The sequence below is a fragment of the Lathyrus oleraceus genome, chromosome 2 (genome assembly GCF_024323335.1).
Source record: "Lathyrus oleraceus cultivar Zhongwan6 chromosome 2, CAAS_Psat_ZW6_1.0, whole genome shotgun sequence".
Classification (NCBI taxonomy): Eukaryota; Viridiplantae; Streptophyta; class Magnoliopsida; order Fabales; family Fabaceae; genus Lathyrus; species Lathyrus oleraceus.
Genome location: NC_066580.1, coordinates 320,027,248 through 320,045,456, shown reverse-complemented (window position 1 = coordinate 320,045,456; position 18,209 = coordinate 320,027,248). Strand labels below are relative to the sequence as shown.

Here is an 18,209-nt window from a genome sequence, read left to right as displayed (position 1 = left end):
CAAAATATGGTTTTTGACTTAATTATAAGTGACAGCAACATTAATATAAAATCATGGTTTATTCAACAGAGCGAGAGTTTGAGATAGAACCTTTAACCAATAAAGTTAACCGAAACGATTCATTTTAAAACCAAGAAACCGACAAAGACTTGATTCCCTAGTTTTGACGAACTACATACCGATATCCGTTTTATTAATATTTAATCTAGATATTAGTTTAGCTCTTAGTTTTTCCCCAAACAATCAAACATTTTCACCTTAGATTTACGTAGTAACCTTAGATAACGGTATATCGATTCATAAGTCCCTGTGGGATCGATATCTTTTAAAACTACGCGATAGAACTGTGCACTTGCAGTTTGTATCCCATTCTCGACTCACCCAGTCGAGCGATCAGTTACAAAGCCAGCAAAAAAATTCTGCTATAAACAAGGTCTTCAATCCTAAAATCTCTCCATATATATCTCCATATTTGGAGCCTATATATATTCTGATTGAGTCTTTAAGACCTCCACATGGAAGTTAGGATATTCACCAAATATCCTCACTAATCCCAGAATATATACTGAATTAATTAATTCAGTTTTCTACACATGTACGATGTCACAGGCATGATGTCGTGACATCGTACGTGACATGTTGGTCCAGATGTTGAACTTCTTCAACCCAACATATTAAAACAACAGAGATGATTACATTATTTGTTTTACAAAATTAATGCCAATCCTAAGGTATTAACAACCCCTCACTAGCATGTTGAAGCTATCCTCACATGGTGGATTTGTGGTTTTAGATTGAGTTTTCTCCCTTTGATAACAAAAGACCTTAAGGATTTTGGACCAAACAATTCACCAACTCATTTTTGAGATATTTACCCCGAACTACGAGGTTTTGATCCTAATCTTTTTTAAGATGGTACGTAGGCAATGGGTTCATCCATCCAAACACAAAATGTAAATAACTTGTATATTCTCTTCTCATCACTTCAATCATGTTTGCACAAATAAATTTTCACAAAACAACAACCTTGCAACAAGTATGAAAAGGGTTCCCTAGGAGTACCTAGGATGTTTTGGGTTCCTAACACCTTCCCATTACATAACCAACCCCCTTACCCAGATCTCTGTTTCTTTTTACTAGTTTTTGTTCGCTTTCTAACCATTCCTTTGGATAAATAGAAGTGTGGTGGTGACTCGACTTGTATGGTTTACCTTGGATTTAGTCAATATCTCTAATGGTAACGAATACCCCGCTACAGTAAGTTAATAGTTAGTTTTGTTTTTCTTTTTAATTTCAAGATATTCTTTGGAGAACACTCAACCCAATTGCCACAAGCATGGATCCTTGACCCAAAACATCTTCCAAAGGAAGGAAAGAAGGCCAAGTTTCCACACAATACCATGGAAGAGGGGAGACTTACAATCTCACTAACTAGAATGCTTATGCTTTTTGTGTCACAAATTTAGCGCTATGTTAAGCAATCGTAATTGGACTTATGTAGAAGTCACAACTATTTGAGGCTGGGAAATAAACTTTTGGTGTTAATGTATGTTGGAGACATGGTATTAAGAACTATGCTCATTAAACATACCACACACAAAAAATATCCAAAGGTGTGGCCTAATCTCATCCATACTCATGTTAATCTTTCAATCAACTAGCATTAGGACTTTGAGATGTCATTGGACAATTGAAAATGAATGGATGAAGAAGGCGAATTAGATGAAGAGGGAAAGGGATGAATGAGATCACAAATTGGTCAAAGGAGGACCTTTACCAAATTAATATTATTCATTCGTTTTGGGAGATGGAATGTACATTCCATCAATCCCCTAAATCCAACAATATTAACTTGACAAAGTCAAATCAACCTTGACCAAGGCCCAACAACAAATGAGAAACTCAAATAAGTCAATACAAATGGTCAACACAATTAAAATGGCATTTATTCAATTAAAAATATTAAAATAATGCATTAAATTCAAATATATTTTGTCCAAATCCTAAAATCACATCAAAACATAAAATAAATGGCCATGTGATTTATCATAAGTCAAACAAGGTCAAAGGACCTTGGATAAAAAAATTCATAATTTTTGGACACTTAAAAATATTTTTAAACAATTAAAAACAAATGAAAAATCAATTAATTCATGAAAAATATTAATAATGATCCAAAAAATAATTTTAATTCAGAATGTGAAAGAGAAACATATTTGAATTTTTTTGGTGAAAGTCCCATATTTTTTGGATCAATATTAAATTTATTATGAATTATTGAAGAAAATGGAATTAAGTGGAAATTCAGAAAATGCTAAAATACGTGGACCATCAGATCTCCCTCATTAATTGAGGTGGCAAATCTGATGATCCACAACGCCGGTTCCATGTGTACATGAGTCAACTGCGCTGTAACATGAGTAATCAAAAGGCACGGCTAAGATTAAAACATGAGAAAGGGATCACACGGTTTAGACCAAAGACACATCATCATCGGAGCTAGAGCTTCGGTTGTCTTCTCCGGCGAGCTTCGTCGGATTGGTCAACATGAACCATCACCAAAATTTCAAACAGGGACATGATTTTAAAGAGAAAAGATCACTGAGCACGAATATCACCTCCATTTCTTCCAATTCCAACTATATTGAGAGATATGTGGAATTGAAAAATGAGGTTCATGATCTGAGTTACTTCGATTTGACCTCAAAGCAACTCAAACACCTTGCCTACATTGGTAGGACTTCAGCCAACACAATAATCAATAGAATTGAGCAAGAAACAAGGAGAATCGAAGAGTTCAAATTTTCTGCAAGTTACCTCAATGGAGGTCTGAGCTTGCTAGATCTTGATATGAATCGTGCTTAACTTCACTTCAATAACTTGCATAAGAGGAATGGAAAGGCTTAGAAGCAATGGATTCCTGGAGAATTGAATTCCAAAACAGTGGAGATTCAAGCTCAAATTCAAATGAATTTATCAGGGTTATCCTCTTAATGTGAAGGGTTTGCAATGGGGATTCAAAGCTGGCGCAGTGTGTCTATTAATTCTAAGCATAAGGGCTTCAATTTATAGAGAAATTGGATGATATTTGCACACTCACTTTCACTTTCCAAAACTGGCAAATGATGAAAGCATGGTGCATGGGCACGCATAGGCCCATGAAATGATTGTTTGAAAGTCCAAAATGAAGTTCAGATGCTTTGGAGATGGATTGGATTGCAAGGCAATTGAGCATTGTTGTTTGAAGTTTGACCCATGCCACATGATACCAGTCTGTTTAAGCCATGTGCAGCCTATGCATTTCTCATCCAAAATGCATAAATTTTAGCTCTTTGGAAAGGTGAGATCAACGGGAACAAGTTCCATGTTGAACACTTTTTCATTTGGAGATTGAAACTTGGAGATATTTGAGGTGGAAGTTTCGAAAAATTTGACATATCAAAAATTTTCTAAGTGTCAAGTCATATTTCTCAATATTCCACCTTGCTTAACTTTTTATAGGAGCTTCAAATGAGAAAAGTGTTTCATAAAAGTTATAGCTCTCTCAAATACCTTCAAAATTGTTACCAAATTCATGTCATTTGGATTTAAAATGATAGAGTTATGCATTTTTGAAGTTTGGCAAAATCACTTGATCAATGGTATAGGTCAAAAAAGACCTATAATGTAGCCTCATATCACATGTTCAAAGAAGTTGAATTTGCTCCCACTCCAAACCTAAAAGTTTAATTAGACACATTCAATTTTATTGTGCAACTTGGAAATTTGACATATCAAAAAATTGTAAATATTCCATCTTGTTTAACTTGTTGGAAATTTGCAACTTGGAAATTAGACCTAAAAATTTGACATATCAAAATTTTTCTAAGTGTCAAGCCATATGTCTCAATATTCCATCTTGCTTAACTTTTTATAGGAGCTTCAAATGAGAACAGTGTCTTCATAAACATTGTAGCTCTCTCAAAGACCACAAAAATGGTCACCAATTTCATGTCATTTAGATTTAAAATAATAGAGTTATTCATTTTTGAAGTTTGGAAAAATCACTTGATCAATGGTATAGGTCGAAAATGACCTATAATGTAGCCTCATATCACATGTTCAAATAAGTTGAATTTGCTCCCACTCCAAACATCAAAGTTGAAGTAGACATATTGAATTTGATTGTGCAACTTGGAAATATTTCATATCATAAAAATTGAGCAAGTTATGGCCTTGGGAAGTTGACTTTCAAATTAGGGTTTAGACAAAATGACCTATAATGTTTCAACATAGAAAATGATTTTCCAAGAAAAAATAGATATAGGTATTAACATGAAAGTTGTTTATAATGTCATTTAGAGTAACTTTTCTCTTTGAATCATTTTCATATGATGAAAATTGTAGGAGATAGGGTCCCGGGAGACCTAGTTTGATCAGATGAATTCATCTGACCAACCACCATCAACCAACTTGCTAAATTCCAATTCTCTTGACTTTCTTGGCTCATGGTAGATCATATATGCATAAGATGATGAAATTTTAAGTGTCCCTTGAGAAATTTGATCAATTGGTGAGATAGCTTGTTTGAGAAGTTACTCAAGATACCTAGTAAAACTAGGGTTTCCAAGGCAAATCACCCTCAAACTCTTGAGGAAAACTTGATCAATATGACATGTAGAGAACATTGGGACTCATATATGATGCTCATAACCATCATTGGATCAATTCTTGGTTGTGCTCTTTGTTCATGAGGGTCTTAAACCCTAGATGTGATCAATGAATCAATGAGATCATTCCCTACCTTCAAAAGAGTTAGATAGATACAAAGACATATTTTTTGGTATTTTAGTTAGTGAAATGATACAATACAAGTATGATATAATCACAAAGTGCTTGGTGACCTCTCCCAAAACAAACCCAATGAAAGAGGGGTAAGGAGGATGCCAAGGTATGATCCCAATGCTAATGCTTGTGATGAAGTGCATGAGGGATCTTAGGGTCAAAATTAGGGTCTTACAGGGTTCTCATATTTAGGGGGAGGCCTAAATAGAAATTAATTTTATAGTGTTAGGAAGAGGCATTTAAAAATATACGGTTTGTTGTTACTTGTAAGACTAATTGTACTAAGCTACTAATAGTGAATTTCTTTTCTTTGGTTGTAAGCCAACCCTCTAGACGTAGGTGATGTTGCATTAAACTAGGTTACCAATTATTGTGTTCTTTATTTTTTTTCTTCTCTATCATCTTGTACAATTAAATATGTGTTAATTATGGTGATTCTGATTTAACTTGTCAAACCAGTTTTCTAGGACATTGTGTTTGACATTTGTCCCCTTGGGAATAGAATTTCAATTGGCATCAGAGAAGGCACCCTAGCCTGTTAGATGAGCTTCAGGGAAGAATTTTTTTTTTCAAATGGACACATTTAAAGATGGAGGAGGGTCTCTCAAAAGACCACCTATTTTGGATGGCACAAATTATGACTATTTGGCAATCAAGATGGTTGCTTTTCTTAAATTAATTGATAACAAACCTTGGAAAGTTGTGGTTAAAGGTTGGAAATATCCTATGATCACTTCTCAAGATGGTTCAACAAGCTTGAAGCCTGAAACTGATTAGTTCAAAGTTGAATATGATGAAGCTCTTGCTAATGATAAAGCTTTGAATTTTATATTCAATGGTGTCGACAAGAATATGTTCAGACTAATCAACACTTGTACTGAAGTAAAAAAAGCATGGGAGATTCTTAAGGCCGCTCATGAAGGCACATCCAAGATTAGGATTTCAAATATTGTAGCTCCTCAGAACTAAGTTTAAAAATCTGAGAATGATGGAAGATGAATCTATATCTGATTCTAACATTCATCTGCCTCACATAGCCAGTAATTCTTTTAGTTTAGGAGAAAAGATGTTAGAAGAAAAGTTGGTTAGAAAGATTCTTAGATCTTTACGTAAGAAGTTTGACATGAAGTTAACATCTATTTAAAAAGCCCAAGACTTAAGCACCTTGAAGATTAATGAAATAATTGTTTCCCTTAAAACCTTTGAAGTTTCTATAAATGGAAGATAAAAAGAGAAGAGTAAAGGTGAAACTTTTGTATCCAATACTCAAGTGAAGGAAGATCAAGGTGATAAGGATACTGGAGAACTTCTTTCAGAGTGTATAGCCCTTGTTGGGAGAAAGCTTAATAGTGATTTTAAAAAGTTGGACAAAACTGGAGGACAAATGTCCCAGACAAGAGGTCAGAAACCAGTCCCCTAAACAATAGCAAATATGATTTCAAAGATAATAAAGGCAAAAGAGCTCAATGTTCAAAATGTGAAGGGTTGGGTGACAATAAAGCTGAATGTCCTACTTTTCTAAAGAAACATAAAAAGGGATTATCTATCACTTACTCTGAATCGGATGATGAAAGTGAAGGAAAAATAATTAATAAAGTGATGGATTTTACTGGGAAAATGACTCTTGCAGTGATTCTAGTGATGAAGAGATGCTAGTAGAAGAACTTGCAAAAATTTATAGAGAGCTACTCACTGAATGGAAGGAATCTTGCTTAAGAGAAGAGAAACAAAAGAAGACCATAAGTGTTACACTCCTTGAAAAAGAGAAGATTGGATCAACCATTACATGTCTGGAAGAAGAAGTCACATTGTTAAAGTCGAAACTTGAAAATATGCCAGAATCTGTACATATGAAGAACAACAGTTCTGATATGTTGAATGATATCTTGTAAGGGAATATGCAGGCTATAGGGGTTGACTATAATTCCATGAACAAAAAGATTAAAGTCCCACCTAAGTTGAATACTAAGTTTCAGATGGTGGATCATATGTCTCAGCATTGTGCTCGAAATATGTATTATCAACACAGGAGTTACAAGAACTCTACAAAGAGATGTCACCACTGTGGTAGATGTGGTCATATAAGACCATTTTTCTATAAACTATATGGATATCCTCATTATTATAGTCATCCAAAGACCAAAGGAAATGAAGATAAGAAAACTCATGCTAAAAAAGTATGGAAACCCAAGGAAACTGTCAAATGTCTCTTAGCTCATGCTCCTTTTAGAGTTTCTTCTAGAAAGGATTGGTATTTTGATAGTAGATTTTTACAACATATGATTGGTGAAAGGAGATATATTAAAGAGTTAAAGCCTTATTATAATAGTTATGTCACATTTAGTGATTGAACTAGAAGAAGAATCAAGAGGATAGACAAGTTAGTGAGTCCAAATTTACCATGTCTTAATGATGTGTTTCTAGTAGAAGGATTAACTGATAACTTGATCAGCATGAGTCAATTATGTGATCAAGGTCTAAATGTTAGCTACAATAAGTCACAATGTATTATCTCTAGAAAGGATCAAGTGGTGTTAATGAAAGGCTCAAGATCTAAAGACAACTGCTATATGTGGATTTCTCGGCCCTCGCCCAAGGTTAAGAGCATGAAGGGGATCATTACTGAAGATGGTGTCAAGGGTTTGCCAAAAATCAAGATTGAAGAAGGAAAATTTATGACGTGTGTCAATTTGGAAAGCAAACCAAGTTGTCATATAAGATGTCTCAACATCTTACTCGTGTCTCAGAATTACCACTTATGGGATTTATGAGACTCGTGCAAGAAGTTGTCATTGAAGGGAAGGATGACGTTTAGGTCGGAGGTCCATCAAAAAATGAACAACCTATATTGGTTAAGAAGAATAAGATAAAGAAGATCATTGATTATGACATAATTCTTCCTATTGGGGTTCCTTCTCATAATTCTGGAATTTTGATTAATCAAAAACATGATCGTATGTTTGGTGAAATGTCAAACAACATATTGTAACATTATGTTCAACAAATGTAGTCTGAAACTGAGATGAGTATTATAGGAAGTTATACCTACTCTCTCGGTCTACAAGTTAAACTACTAAGAGATATTTTTACCAATGCCTTAAATAACGCTAAGATTAAAAATCTAAGAGGTGCTCTTGGTATTTGGACGTGTGAAATCTTATAGAAATTAATGCAAGGGATGCTTGCAAGAAGAAAGGTTTATGGAAAGAGAATTTATGTGAATGTTTATTCTGCCCCCATGGATAATGTGGCATTCCATTCTAAAACTTGTGTTAAGAATTGGAAATATGTCTTCCAAAAGAATAATTGCTTGTGAAAGAGAGTTAAGTAAAGAAGCTTTTGACTGTAAAGATATCATGGAATTGATAAAAGATGTTGGTCCTTGATACGAAAAGTTGGTCAAGGAATTCATTATGAACATTATTATTGAGTGTAATGTTGAAGGCTGCAAGGAGTATAGAAAAGTGTATGAAAGAGGAAAGTGTGTGAAGCTTTCACCTCCAATTATTGATGATTATTTGGGCAGAAGAAAGGTTAGCTCTATTGACAAGATTATGACCAAGGAAGAAGAGGAAATTGCAAGTGAGGATAAAGAAGAACATTATGTTGAAGTACTGAAGTATAATGAAATCTTGGAGCTTCATGGTGATGCCCAGTTCATGAAGACAATGTTGATTGATGGAACATGTTATCCTAAGTTGATGAGGCAGATTGAGGTTAAGAATAAAGATATTTCTCATGGGCTACTGAATTTTAGTTTCAAGTTGAATGTTAGGAAAGATATCTTAGACATTATCTCCAACATTTGTGCACCTGATAATGAAATTGATATGGTTTTTGACGGAGGAATATTGGACCTTTCTTAATTCAACCAGTTATTGTTTCTAATACTATGTTGGTGTTCCTTTGATGATTATGGTCTTGTGTTCTTGTCTATGGTGCTTGTTCCCTTCTTGAGGTCTTTAGGTTGAAGATATGTGATGGTCTGATTGGCTGTTGTTCTTGTCAAGATTTTGCTTTGGATCCTAAAGCTTGTTATTTTGTTTATGGTTCCTTCTATGTCCTTTTTATCTTTTAAGGCAAAGAGGTTTGTAACTTTTGAGGAAAAAAGGGGGAGAAAAAGAAAAGGCCACACTTTTTTGAGAATGTTTGTCTCTTGAGCAATAGTTATGGTGTAATCTTATAGAAGTGGTTAAATCTGTGGTTTTCCTAAAAAATAGCCAAAGGGGGAGATTGTTGTTCCTTTGGTTAGCTTATTTTTATAGAAAAATGGAAAGCAAGATGTCTAGAACATGTTGTGGGATATTTTGGCGCGCAAACTGCTAGTACTGCATTTGGATAGAAAAGATGTCTTTTGGATGCAATTTGTTAATCCAAATCAGTTTGGAAAAATATTTGAATTTAGAAGAATTGGAAGATTGGATAAGCTTTTAAGGAATAGTTCTCTGCTTTGAGTTGTTTGGTAGTATTCCTATGGTTTTCTCTCTTTTCATGCATTTTCAAAATATGGCAAAAAAGGGGAGAAATTGTGTGTTTAGTGGAGTGGCTAACATGACTATTGACTTTGTGATGTATGGAGTTCGACAAATTCTACTACCTATGCTTTGTAATGTCTGATACAAACTGTTGTTATTGAGACTAACTACTGATGACTGATTTGATTCTGATCTGAATATGTGCACACATGTTGGAGCATAGAGCAAGACATCTGACCCTTTTAGAGTGTGCTTTTGTGTTAGTAGTATTTCTCATATCTTGATATTAACTACTAATTGTTAGTGTTATGCATGACTAAGTATGTGAATAATTACATGTTGATAATTGTTAGTCGATAGGATTATATGCTACTAACTATGAGCTGACTGAGTGACATCCATGACTAAGTTGTGAATGATTGCATGATTATCTTATTAGTTTTGGAGCAATTTTTTGTGTGGCATGCATATATGCTATTGATTTTCCATTGTTGTGCCATAACTCTAATGAAAACTGCTGCTGATGAGAGTGTATGCTCTGATAGTTCTGCTGAATGTCACTTGTTTTGATTAAATGAGTGCTATCTATTTTGAAGAGTTGTTTTTCCATAATTTTCCAAAGGGGGAGATTGTTGTTCCTTTTGGATTGGATGCATTTTCCAAAACAATAACATGGAAAATGTTCAAGTTTTCCAAGCTTCTTCGTGATGATTCTATGTGTATAATGGACACATGCTGGATGCAATGTCACAACATGTGGTTACGACATATAGGCCTTGCTCAACAGGCCATATTTTTGCATTTTGGAACAAATCTTTTGTTGAAGATTCAGTTCGATTTTATTGCTTTTATTTAGCAATATGATTATATGGTTTATTGGAAAGTTGTGAAGATTAAATCAAGTTTAAATGCGGTTTAAATTTGAATTTGACTTAAATTAAATCATATCTTTTTGTAGGAGATATTTATGGAGCAAATAATATCCAACTGATTATGCAAAGATTCTGGATACAATTAAATGCAGATCCACAGGGAGAAAAGGAAATAATACTTTTTCTATATAAGGAGCTCAAGACCTCATTGCAAAGCAAGCAATACATTAAAGATATTATAGTGCTAGGGACTGGAGTCCTTGTTATTGTTTTATGTACACCACACTATGTTTTAATAAGTTTGCATAGTTGTAGGTTTATCTAGTTGAGTTGTATTGATCTTTGATAATTGGGTTCAACATCAATCAGTAAGGTTTATTTATTGAGATAAAGTGAGAGGGATTATCATATTTAGGGGGAGACCTAAATAGAAACTCATTAGATAGTGTTAGGAAGAGGCATTGAACAACATATTGTTTGTTGTTTCTTGTAAGACTAATTGTACAAAGCTACTAATAATGAATTTCCTTTCTTTGGTTGGAAGCCAACCCTCTAGACGTAGGTGTTGTTGCACCGAAATGGGTTACCAACTATTGTGTTCTTTATTTATTTTTTGCTCCATCATCTTGTAACAATTGAGTATGTGTTAGTTATGGTGATTATGGTTCAACATTTCGAACCAATTGTCTAGAATATTGTGTTCAACATCTGTCCCCGAAGGAACAAAATTTCATTTTCGACTTCACTTTGATATATGTGAGTCATTTCATCTTATTCTATTGTTCAAGAAGTTTCCCAAATAGCTTTGTGATGTCCAAAGTATTAAGATCGTTAGATTCTTTTATGGTAGTAACCTCCGACTTCCATTCCTTGCACATTGACCTTAATATTTTGTTAGCACAATATTTGTTAGAAACAAAATTATCTGAGTTCTTTAGTTTGTTGATTAATTGGAGGAAACCAATCTGCATGGATTTCGAAAATTCTCAAGGTTCCATATAGAAATTTTCAAACTCCTCTATTAACATGTTGATCTTAGAATCCTTGACATCTTTAGTTCCCTCGTAAAGGGTTTGAAAAGCATCCCACATAGCTTTTGTTTCCTTATGATGTGAAATTGAGTATAATACTTTCACTCTTAAAATTGAGATAAGTATATTCCTTGCTTTCACATCATATGAATCCTTTTTGGTTTCGTCATCTGTCCAATCCTTTGGGTGTTTAACAAAGTCATCGACTTTGCTTTTTGGGATAAAAGGCCATTCGATAACTGCTACCCATAGATATTTGTCAATTGATAATAAATGTACATACATGTTTTCTTTCCAATACACATAATTCTCGTATTTGAAAATGGGTGCTCTATTATACGCTCCCTTTGGATTGTCGTCACCTATATTCCAAAACTTTTGAGTGGCTTAGACCTGATTAAAAGACCAGCTTTGAGGCCAATTATTGGATGAAAATATGGAGTAGAGAAACAGTCCAGAGGGGGTAAATAAACCCATTTAGAAAATCTGACCGATTTTCAAAATGAAAAATTAGAGCTTACGTTGCGGAATGCAATTTACAAAAATAGAGACATCATGCTTATTTTGGAAGGAATCACAAATGCAATTATACTATAATTCATAATTATCTCTAGATTGTTCAAATACAATAACAAAAACTTATAACCTACATTGAATTGACAATTCACAAATTACACGAGATGTGTTCTTCACGATATTCAATTGCTATGGGACTCTAACACCACAGTTTGCAAAACTTTAATTAGTAATAAAACCCAAATAGGTTCTAATTCTAACAAAACTTAATCTTATGTAATAAATGGTTACCAGCAGGAATTAACGATAAACTAAACTAAGAAACAATTACCTAAACATGCAACAACCTACAAAAATTAAAATGCGCGCACGAGAGAGAGAGGGAGAGAGAGAGAGAGAGAGAGAGAGAGAGAGAGAGAGAGAGATAGTACACCAGGATGTATAGTTGTTCTACTATATCGCCTTCGTAGGAGCCTAATCCTCTCTCCAATGAATTCCCATTGAAATTGTACTTCCACCATATTTTGACAAAAATTACATGAGTTCATACAATCATAGTAACCACAATATTATTGAGGAAATAAATCTCCTATCTTGATCTTGAATTGTATACAGCCTTGACGTCGAACTCTCTGCAAAATCTTTACTCGATTCTTGCTTCTTGAATCATCCAGCTTCACCAATATGATTCAAGTCTTTGTGTGTGGCAATCACCCTTGATCCTACTGATTTCTTAAGCGATGAACTGTGTGAAGATTGAGAAGAACTCCTACATAATATGTAGTCTTCCGTTCAACATCGTAACACCCTGATTTAATTTCCGTATTTACTTATTAGGTGTTTATTTTAATTACTCTTTATTTGGTGTGATAATTAATTAAATATGTGTTATGGTGATTATTTGAATTATTTGAATATATGTGTTATTTGAATAATTGAATTTTATGAGTAGAAATATCAATTGTCTAGTAATGGGCCTAATTAATTAGAATGGATGGATAAGTGGGTTAAGCTCATTATCAGTTAAAAAGATAGTAAGGATTTTAGGGGTTAGAGTTAGTTTTGTAAAAACAAGAGAAGAAGAGAGAATAGAATAGAAGAGAAGAGAAAGAGGAGAAGAGGAAACTAGAAGAAGAATGACCTAGAGTTTCATCTATACTAAGGTAAGGATAGGATTTCAAGTGGTTATGAGTAAACATAATGTATGTAATGTATATGGGTTAGATATCATGAACTTAGGATTTGGGGATTTTGATTTTTGAGAAACCCTAACATGTGTTTATGTTTTAATCCATTAAATTGATGTTTATATTATGCTATGATGTTTCTATATTGAATTCCATGAATGGGTATGTGTATAGAACATGATTTGGTATATAATTGCATGTTTGAGTTTCACTTGAAAATGGTTGATTCGAGATTTTGGTGAAAACTAGTGGAGCCTAGAATCTTGTTTCTATGATCCTATGATCCTAATAGTTGCTATATATATATATATATATATATATATATATATATATATATATATATATATATATATATATATATATATATGTTGTATAACTATTTATTTCATGAAAAATGATGGATTAATGTGGTTTTATGATGAAAATTCATGCTGGACAGTAGCGTTTCCGCAACAGCAATTTCTCTGGTTTTTGACAGCATTTTGGCAACAACAAATTTTCTGGTTTTGATAGCATTTTGAAAAACTTGTAAATTCAATACTTTTTGAATCGTAATTCTGTTTGAGGTGTCGTTTGGACCGTTACAAAGCTAAGAATATTATATATATCGTGATATTCATTTTGATAATAGTAGATTAATATTTTATCAAAAGAATCCTAATGTGGATGTATGTTGTATGTGTGGTGAATGTGAATGACGTATTTTCTATTGTTTGGCATGTATTGGATGGTTTTAGATGGACTTTGTGAAGAAACATAATCCATGAAATTATGTATGTGATGATGTGAATTGGTGAATTTGATGAGTAACATGAATTGACTTGTTTGCTTTATGTTAATGTGTTGTGATGAGATGATGAATGCTATTTGATGTATTGTTTGGGATTGAAGTCATGTTAGGTGTATGTTGTGCAAATGTTGGATGTGGTATGCTTATGTATGATTAAGGGGTTATGATCATCTTAATTGCATGAGTCTTGTTGTTCATGCACACTTGCACTAGCATAAGTCTATGAAAGAGGCAATGTTGGGTAATCTCGCGTAGATTATTTGGTTGTCCCAAACCTAACGCCGAATGACGTTTGAAAGCTTAAGGATGAATCGAGCTTTAGAGGTGGTTATCTAGTCTATTTGAGAGACGCTTGGAAAGTCAGAAATGATAACGGATGGGATCCACATGCATATTGCATTGAGTCACATATTGAGTCGCACATGTCGGTGTGAATTGTTGTTTGTGTGATTATGTGATATGATTGTATGGATATGATTTTGGTAGATATGCATATACGTGGATTTTAGGTGATCCATTTGGTATGAATTGTTGGTGTGTTGTTGATGTGATATGTGTGCATATTTGTGATATATGTCATGAAATGGTGACTTGTATACACTATGGAATCATGTGAAAGTTGTATACATATTTGATGATGATTTGTAAATGATGATGGATGATAGTATGTACATGAAATCGATATGTTGTGAAATATGAATTTTGTACATTATTTAGTATTTATAAACGAATACTTGTGGATTGTTGAGCCATGCCCTATGATGGTAAACATGTGATTCTTTAATAAGATGATATGATGCATGTTTGTATGAAGCGTGATGAATTCTAATAATATATGTATGTTTGTTATACATTTCATATTATTATGTTTTTCTATAATGATTTAAATTCTCACCCTTCTGTTGGAATGATGTTCTATCGCGACATCGCTCAGGTACCGGAGATAGTCGTGCTTCGCACAAGGATTAGATTCGGAGGCTAGTTCTTGTTGTGTTTTAACTAGGTAGTCTATAGTGCTATGGCCATGTAACACTTGGGTTTATGGGATTATTTGTATTTATTTTGATGTTGAGAGATATTATTATGCTCTCTTTTATCTTGTTATTTGGATATGTTGGTTTTGATGTTGAGTGGCCTTAGAGTCCAAAATGATATTTTATGGTAGATGATTTATGGGAATCATCACTATTTACCATTTATGAAGAGAGATGTTATTGCGCTGTGTGAGTTTGCATGTTGGTTATTTGGTTTTGATTTATAATCCATGTTACTTGTATGTGACCATGACATGTGTTGTTTCTGGCAGAAGTAAATGTGATGCCCTCGTGTATGCATGCTTTAATTTACTCTGATTATGCAATTGTATGTTGTATTTTAGTAGTAGTAGTTCTGGGGGTGTTACATTAGTGGTATCAGAGCACGGTCGGTCATTCAGCCAAGTTATGAATTTGTTTGATACTGTTGTATCTGATTTGTGTGTATGACACAGTCGATACAATTTATTTAATAATCCTTATTATTGTGGTTGTTTGGTTGGTGTAGCAGGAAGATGGTTGCTGGAAGGAATGATGATGCGCTTGCGATGACATTGACCATGTTGGTTGGTGCCATTCTGCAAATGAATGTTGGTGATCGGGAGCGTGATGCTGATGAGTTTTGTGCTTTGGGGAAGTTCCAGAGGAACAATTCGTTAACTTTTGAAGGAGCTCATGAACCTGAAAAAGCTCAAGAGTGGTTAAAGGCGATTGAGAAAATATTTCGAGTTATAAACTGTTCAGATGCACAAAAGGTGCAGTTTAGCACTCATATGCTTGAGAAATAAGTTGAGGATTGATGGCGCAACACTGTGTAGAGATTTGATGAGGATGGCATTGAAGTGACTTGGGCACTTTTCCGTGATGCTTTTATGGAGAAGTATTTTCCAAAAGATGTTCGTGGAAAGAAGGAAATTGAAATCCTTGAGTTGAAGAAATGTAATGGTACCGTAGCTGAGTATGATGTAAAGTTTGAGGAGTTGATCAAATTTTGTCCCCATTACAATACTGCTAATGCTGAGAGATCCAAGTGTCTTAAGTTTGTGAATGGCTTGAGACCTGATATCAAGAAGGCAATGGGTTACCAAAAAATTACGAGATTTTCTGAGTTGGTTAACAAAAGTATGATCTATGATGAGGATAGCCATGAGAGTGTTGCTCATTACAAGTCCTTGCATGATAAGAAAGGAAAAGGGAAATTGTGAGGGAAGTCATATGATAGTAAGAAGAAAGTCGGTGATGGCAAGAAGTCGAGTGGGGGAGGATCTCACACTCCTGTCAAGTGCTTTAGATGTGGTGTTGAGGGACATCATGCTCCCGAGTGTCCTAAGGGCGATGTGACTTGTTTCAAGTGTGGCAGGCAAGGTCACAAATCTTTTGATTGTAGAGTTGGTTCGAATGTGACTTGCTACAATTATGGTGAGCAAGGGCGCATTAGTACCAAGTTCAACAAGCCGAAGAAGGAGCAAGCCAAAGGGAAAGTGTTTGCATTGTTCAGTGTTGATACTTCTACTAAGGAGATATTGATTCGAGGTACATGCTTTATTAATAATATGCCTTTGATTGCTATTATTGATACCGGTGCGATGCATTCTTTTATTTCTCTGGATTATGCTAAGAGATTGAATCTTGAATTATCTGTTATGCGTGGAAGCATGGATATTGATACTCCGGCTATGTGCTCAATGACTACTTCATCTGTTTGTTTGAAATGTCCGTTGAATATTTGTGATAAATATTTTAAATTTGATTTAGGGTGTCTTCCATTGAGTCAACTTGATGTTATTTTGGGAATGGACTGGTTGAGGGCCAACCATGTCTATATCAATTGTTTTCCGAAAGCTGTTCTTTTTCTTGAGCCAGAGAAGGAAGGTGATTTACTCTTGTCTACTCAACAAGTGAATGAATCTGTACGAGATGGTGTTGAAGTGTTTATGTTGGTGGAAAGTTTAAAGCTTAGTGAAAATGGAACAATGGGTGAATTTCCAGTTGTTTGTGATTTTCCTGAAGTGTTTCCTGATGAGGTTAGCGATTTGCCGCCTGAACATGAAGTTGAGTTCACGATTGATTTGATTCCTGGTACTAGTCTGGTATCGATGGCTCCGTATCATATGTCACCATTTGAGTTGAAAGAGTTGAAGAGTCAACTAGAGGATTTGCTTGATAAGAGGTTTATTCGTCTGAGTGTGTCACCGTGGGGTGCACCTGTCTTGTTAGTTAAGAATGAAATTCTGGTATCAGATACAAGATGTCGAAGGTGATGTTACGACACTAATATCTGTTAATACACAATGGAAATATAAACAGAATTATAAAGCAAATCACACAAGCAATTGTTAACCCAGTTCGGTGCAACTCACCTACGTTTGGGGGCTACCAAGCCAGGAAGGAAATTCACTATAATAGAATTAGTTCAAAGACTATCCGTACACTTCAACAAGTTACAGTCTTTCTCACCTAATCTCTACCCGTGCAACTTCTACCTAAGCACTCTTAGATATGAGAACCCACTCAGTTCCCTTACAATCACACACCTGTGATTTTAAACAACAATCCTTGTGAAAAGAAAATACTTTTCAATTACAAAACTCTTGATTTTACTTCACAGTTTCAATCAAGAAGACACACTCTTGATCTTGCTTCACATCTTTGATCAAGAAGACAAATCAGTCCAATTCAATCATCAATGGATGACTTGAATGACCTACAGACACAAACCCTAGCTCTCTCTCTGAATTTTGCTTAGTCTTGGTTGTGTATTCAAACAGGTTTTCTAAGCCCCTTTTTATAGAAGCAATCTGCTGGGCTTGGATATCTTGAAAACCCTAAATATATTTTCCAATCAAATCTTTTTATAACAGCTGTATAGATCTCCTTGGAAAATAATCAAATCTGGTTGTAATCCCTGATTGAATGCGCCAGCTAGCCATATCTTCGATCAACCAATGATTGCCATTACTTGTGCAATCACAAAACACCAGACATTCATATTGAATGTTCTGTGTACAGGATGTCATGACATCGGGTCTGACATCCTAGAAAAATCTTGCATAATCCAATTTCCTTTTATAGCAGGTACAACCATATCAGATACCATGACATTGTGTATGTCATCTGAAATAATCCTGCATGAACATGTCTTCCATATAAACTCCAGCAGGTACAACCAATATCAGAAGCCTTGTCATTGTATGTGGCATTCTGAAACAATCCTGCTTGCACATGTTCCTTAACTCCAGCAGGTACATAGGATATCTCATGTTAATACATCACACATGACATCTTGTGAACACTCTTTGTTTTACCAAAATTGCTGCTAACACTTAGAATCAATAAACTCCCCCTTTCGCAAATTTTGGCTAAAACATATATCTGTCCTTTTTGTTCACAAGGAAAACTATCAGCAGTTAAACAATATAACATAAGTTTAATCAGCAGCAGAAGCAAAACAATTACTAGCTATGTCTACTAGTAATACAC

General features: G+C 34.4%; 1 protein-coding gene across 1 annotated transcript; it reads left to right on the top strand.

The window, feature by feature from the left end:
• Nucleotides 1–15,244: 15,244 nt before the first annotated feature.
• Nucleotides 15,245–16,990, top strand: LOC127123043 (uncharacterized). Its single transcript, XM_051053309.1, has 3 exons — nucleotides 15,245–15,484; nucleotides 15,548–15,930; nucleotides 16,090–16,990. The coding sequence occupies exons 1-3, from the start codon at nucleotides 15,245–15,247 to the stop codon at nucleotides 16,988–16,990; spliced, it is 1,524 nt and encodes a 507-aa protein (XP_050909266.1).
• The last annotated feature ends 1,219 nt before the right edge of the window (nucleotides 16,991–18,209 follow it).

What these genes read in the sequence shown, in the direction of transcription:
- LOC127123043 (XM_051053309.1), top strand. Translation starts at nt 15,245, where the DNA reads ATGGTTGCTGGAAGGAATGATGATGCGCTTGCGATGACATTGACCATG. An exon ending in ACTGTTCAGATGCACAAAAG is followed by an intron (nt 15,485 to 15,547) that starts GTGCAGTTTAGC and finishes AACACTGTGTAG; the next exon opens with AGATTTGATGAGGATGGCAT. An exon ending in AAGAAAGGAAAAGGGAAATT is followed by an intron (nt 15,931 to 16,089) that starts GTGAGGGAAGTC and finishes CAAGTGTGGCAG; the next exon opens with GCAAGGTCACAAATCTTTTG.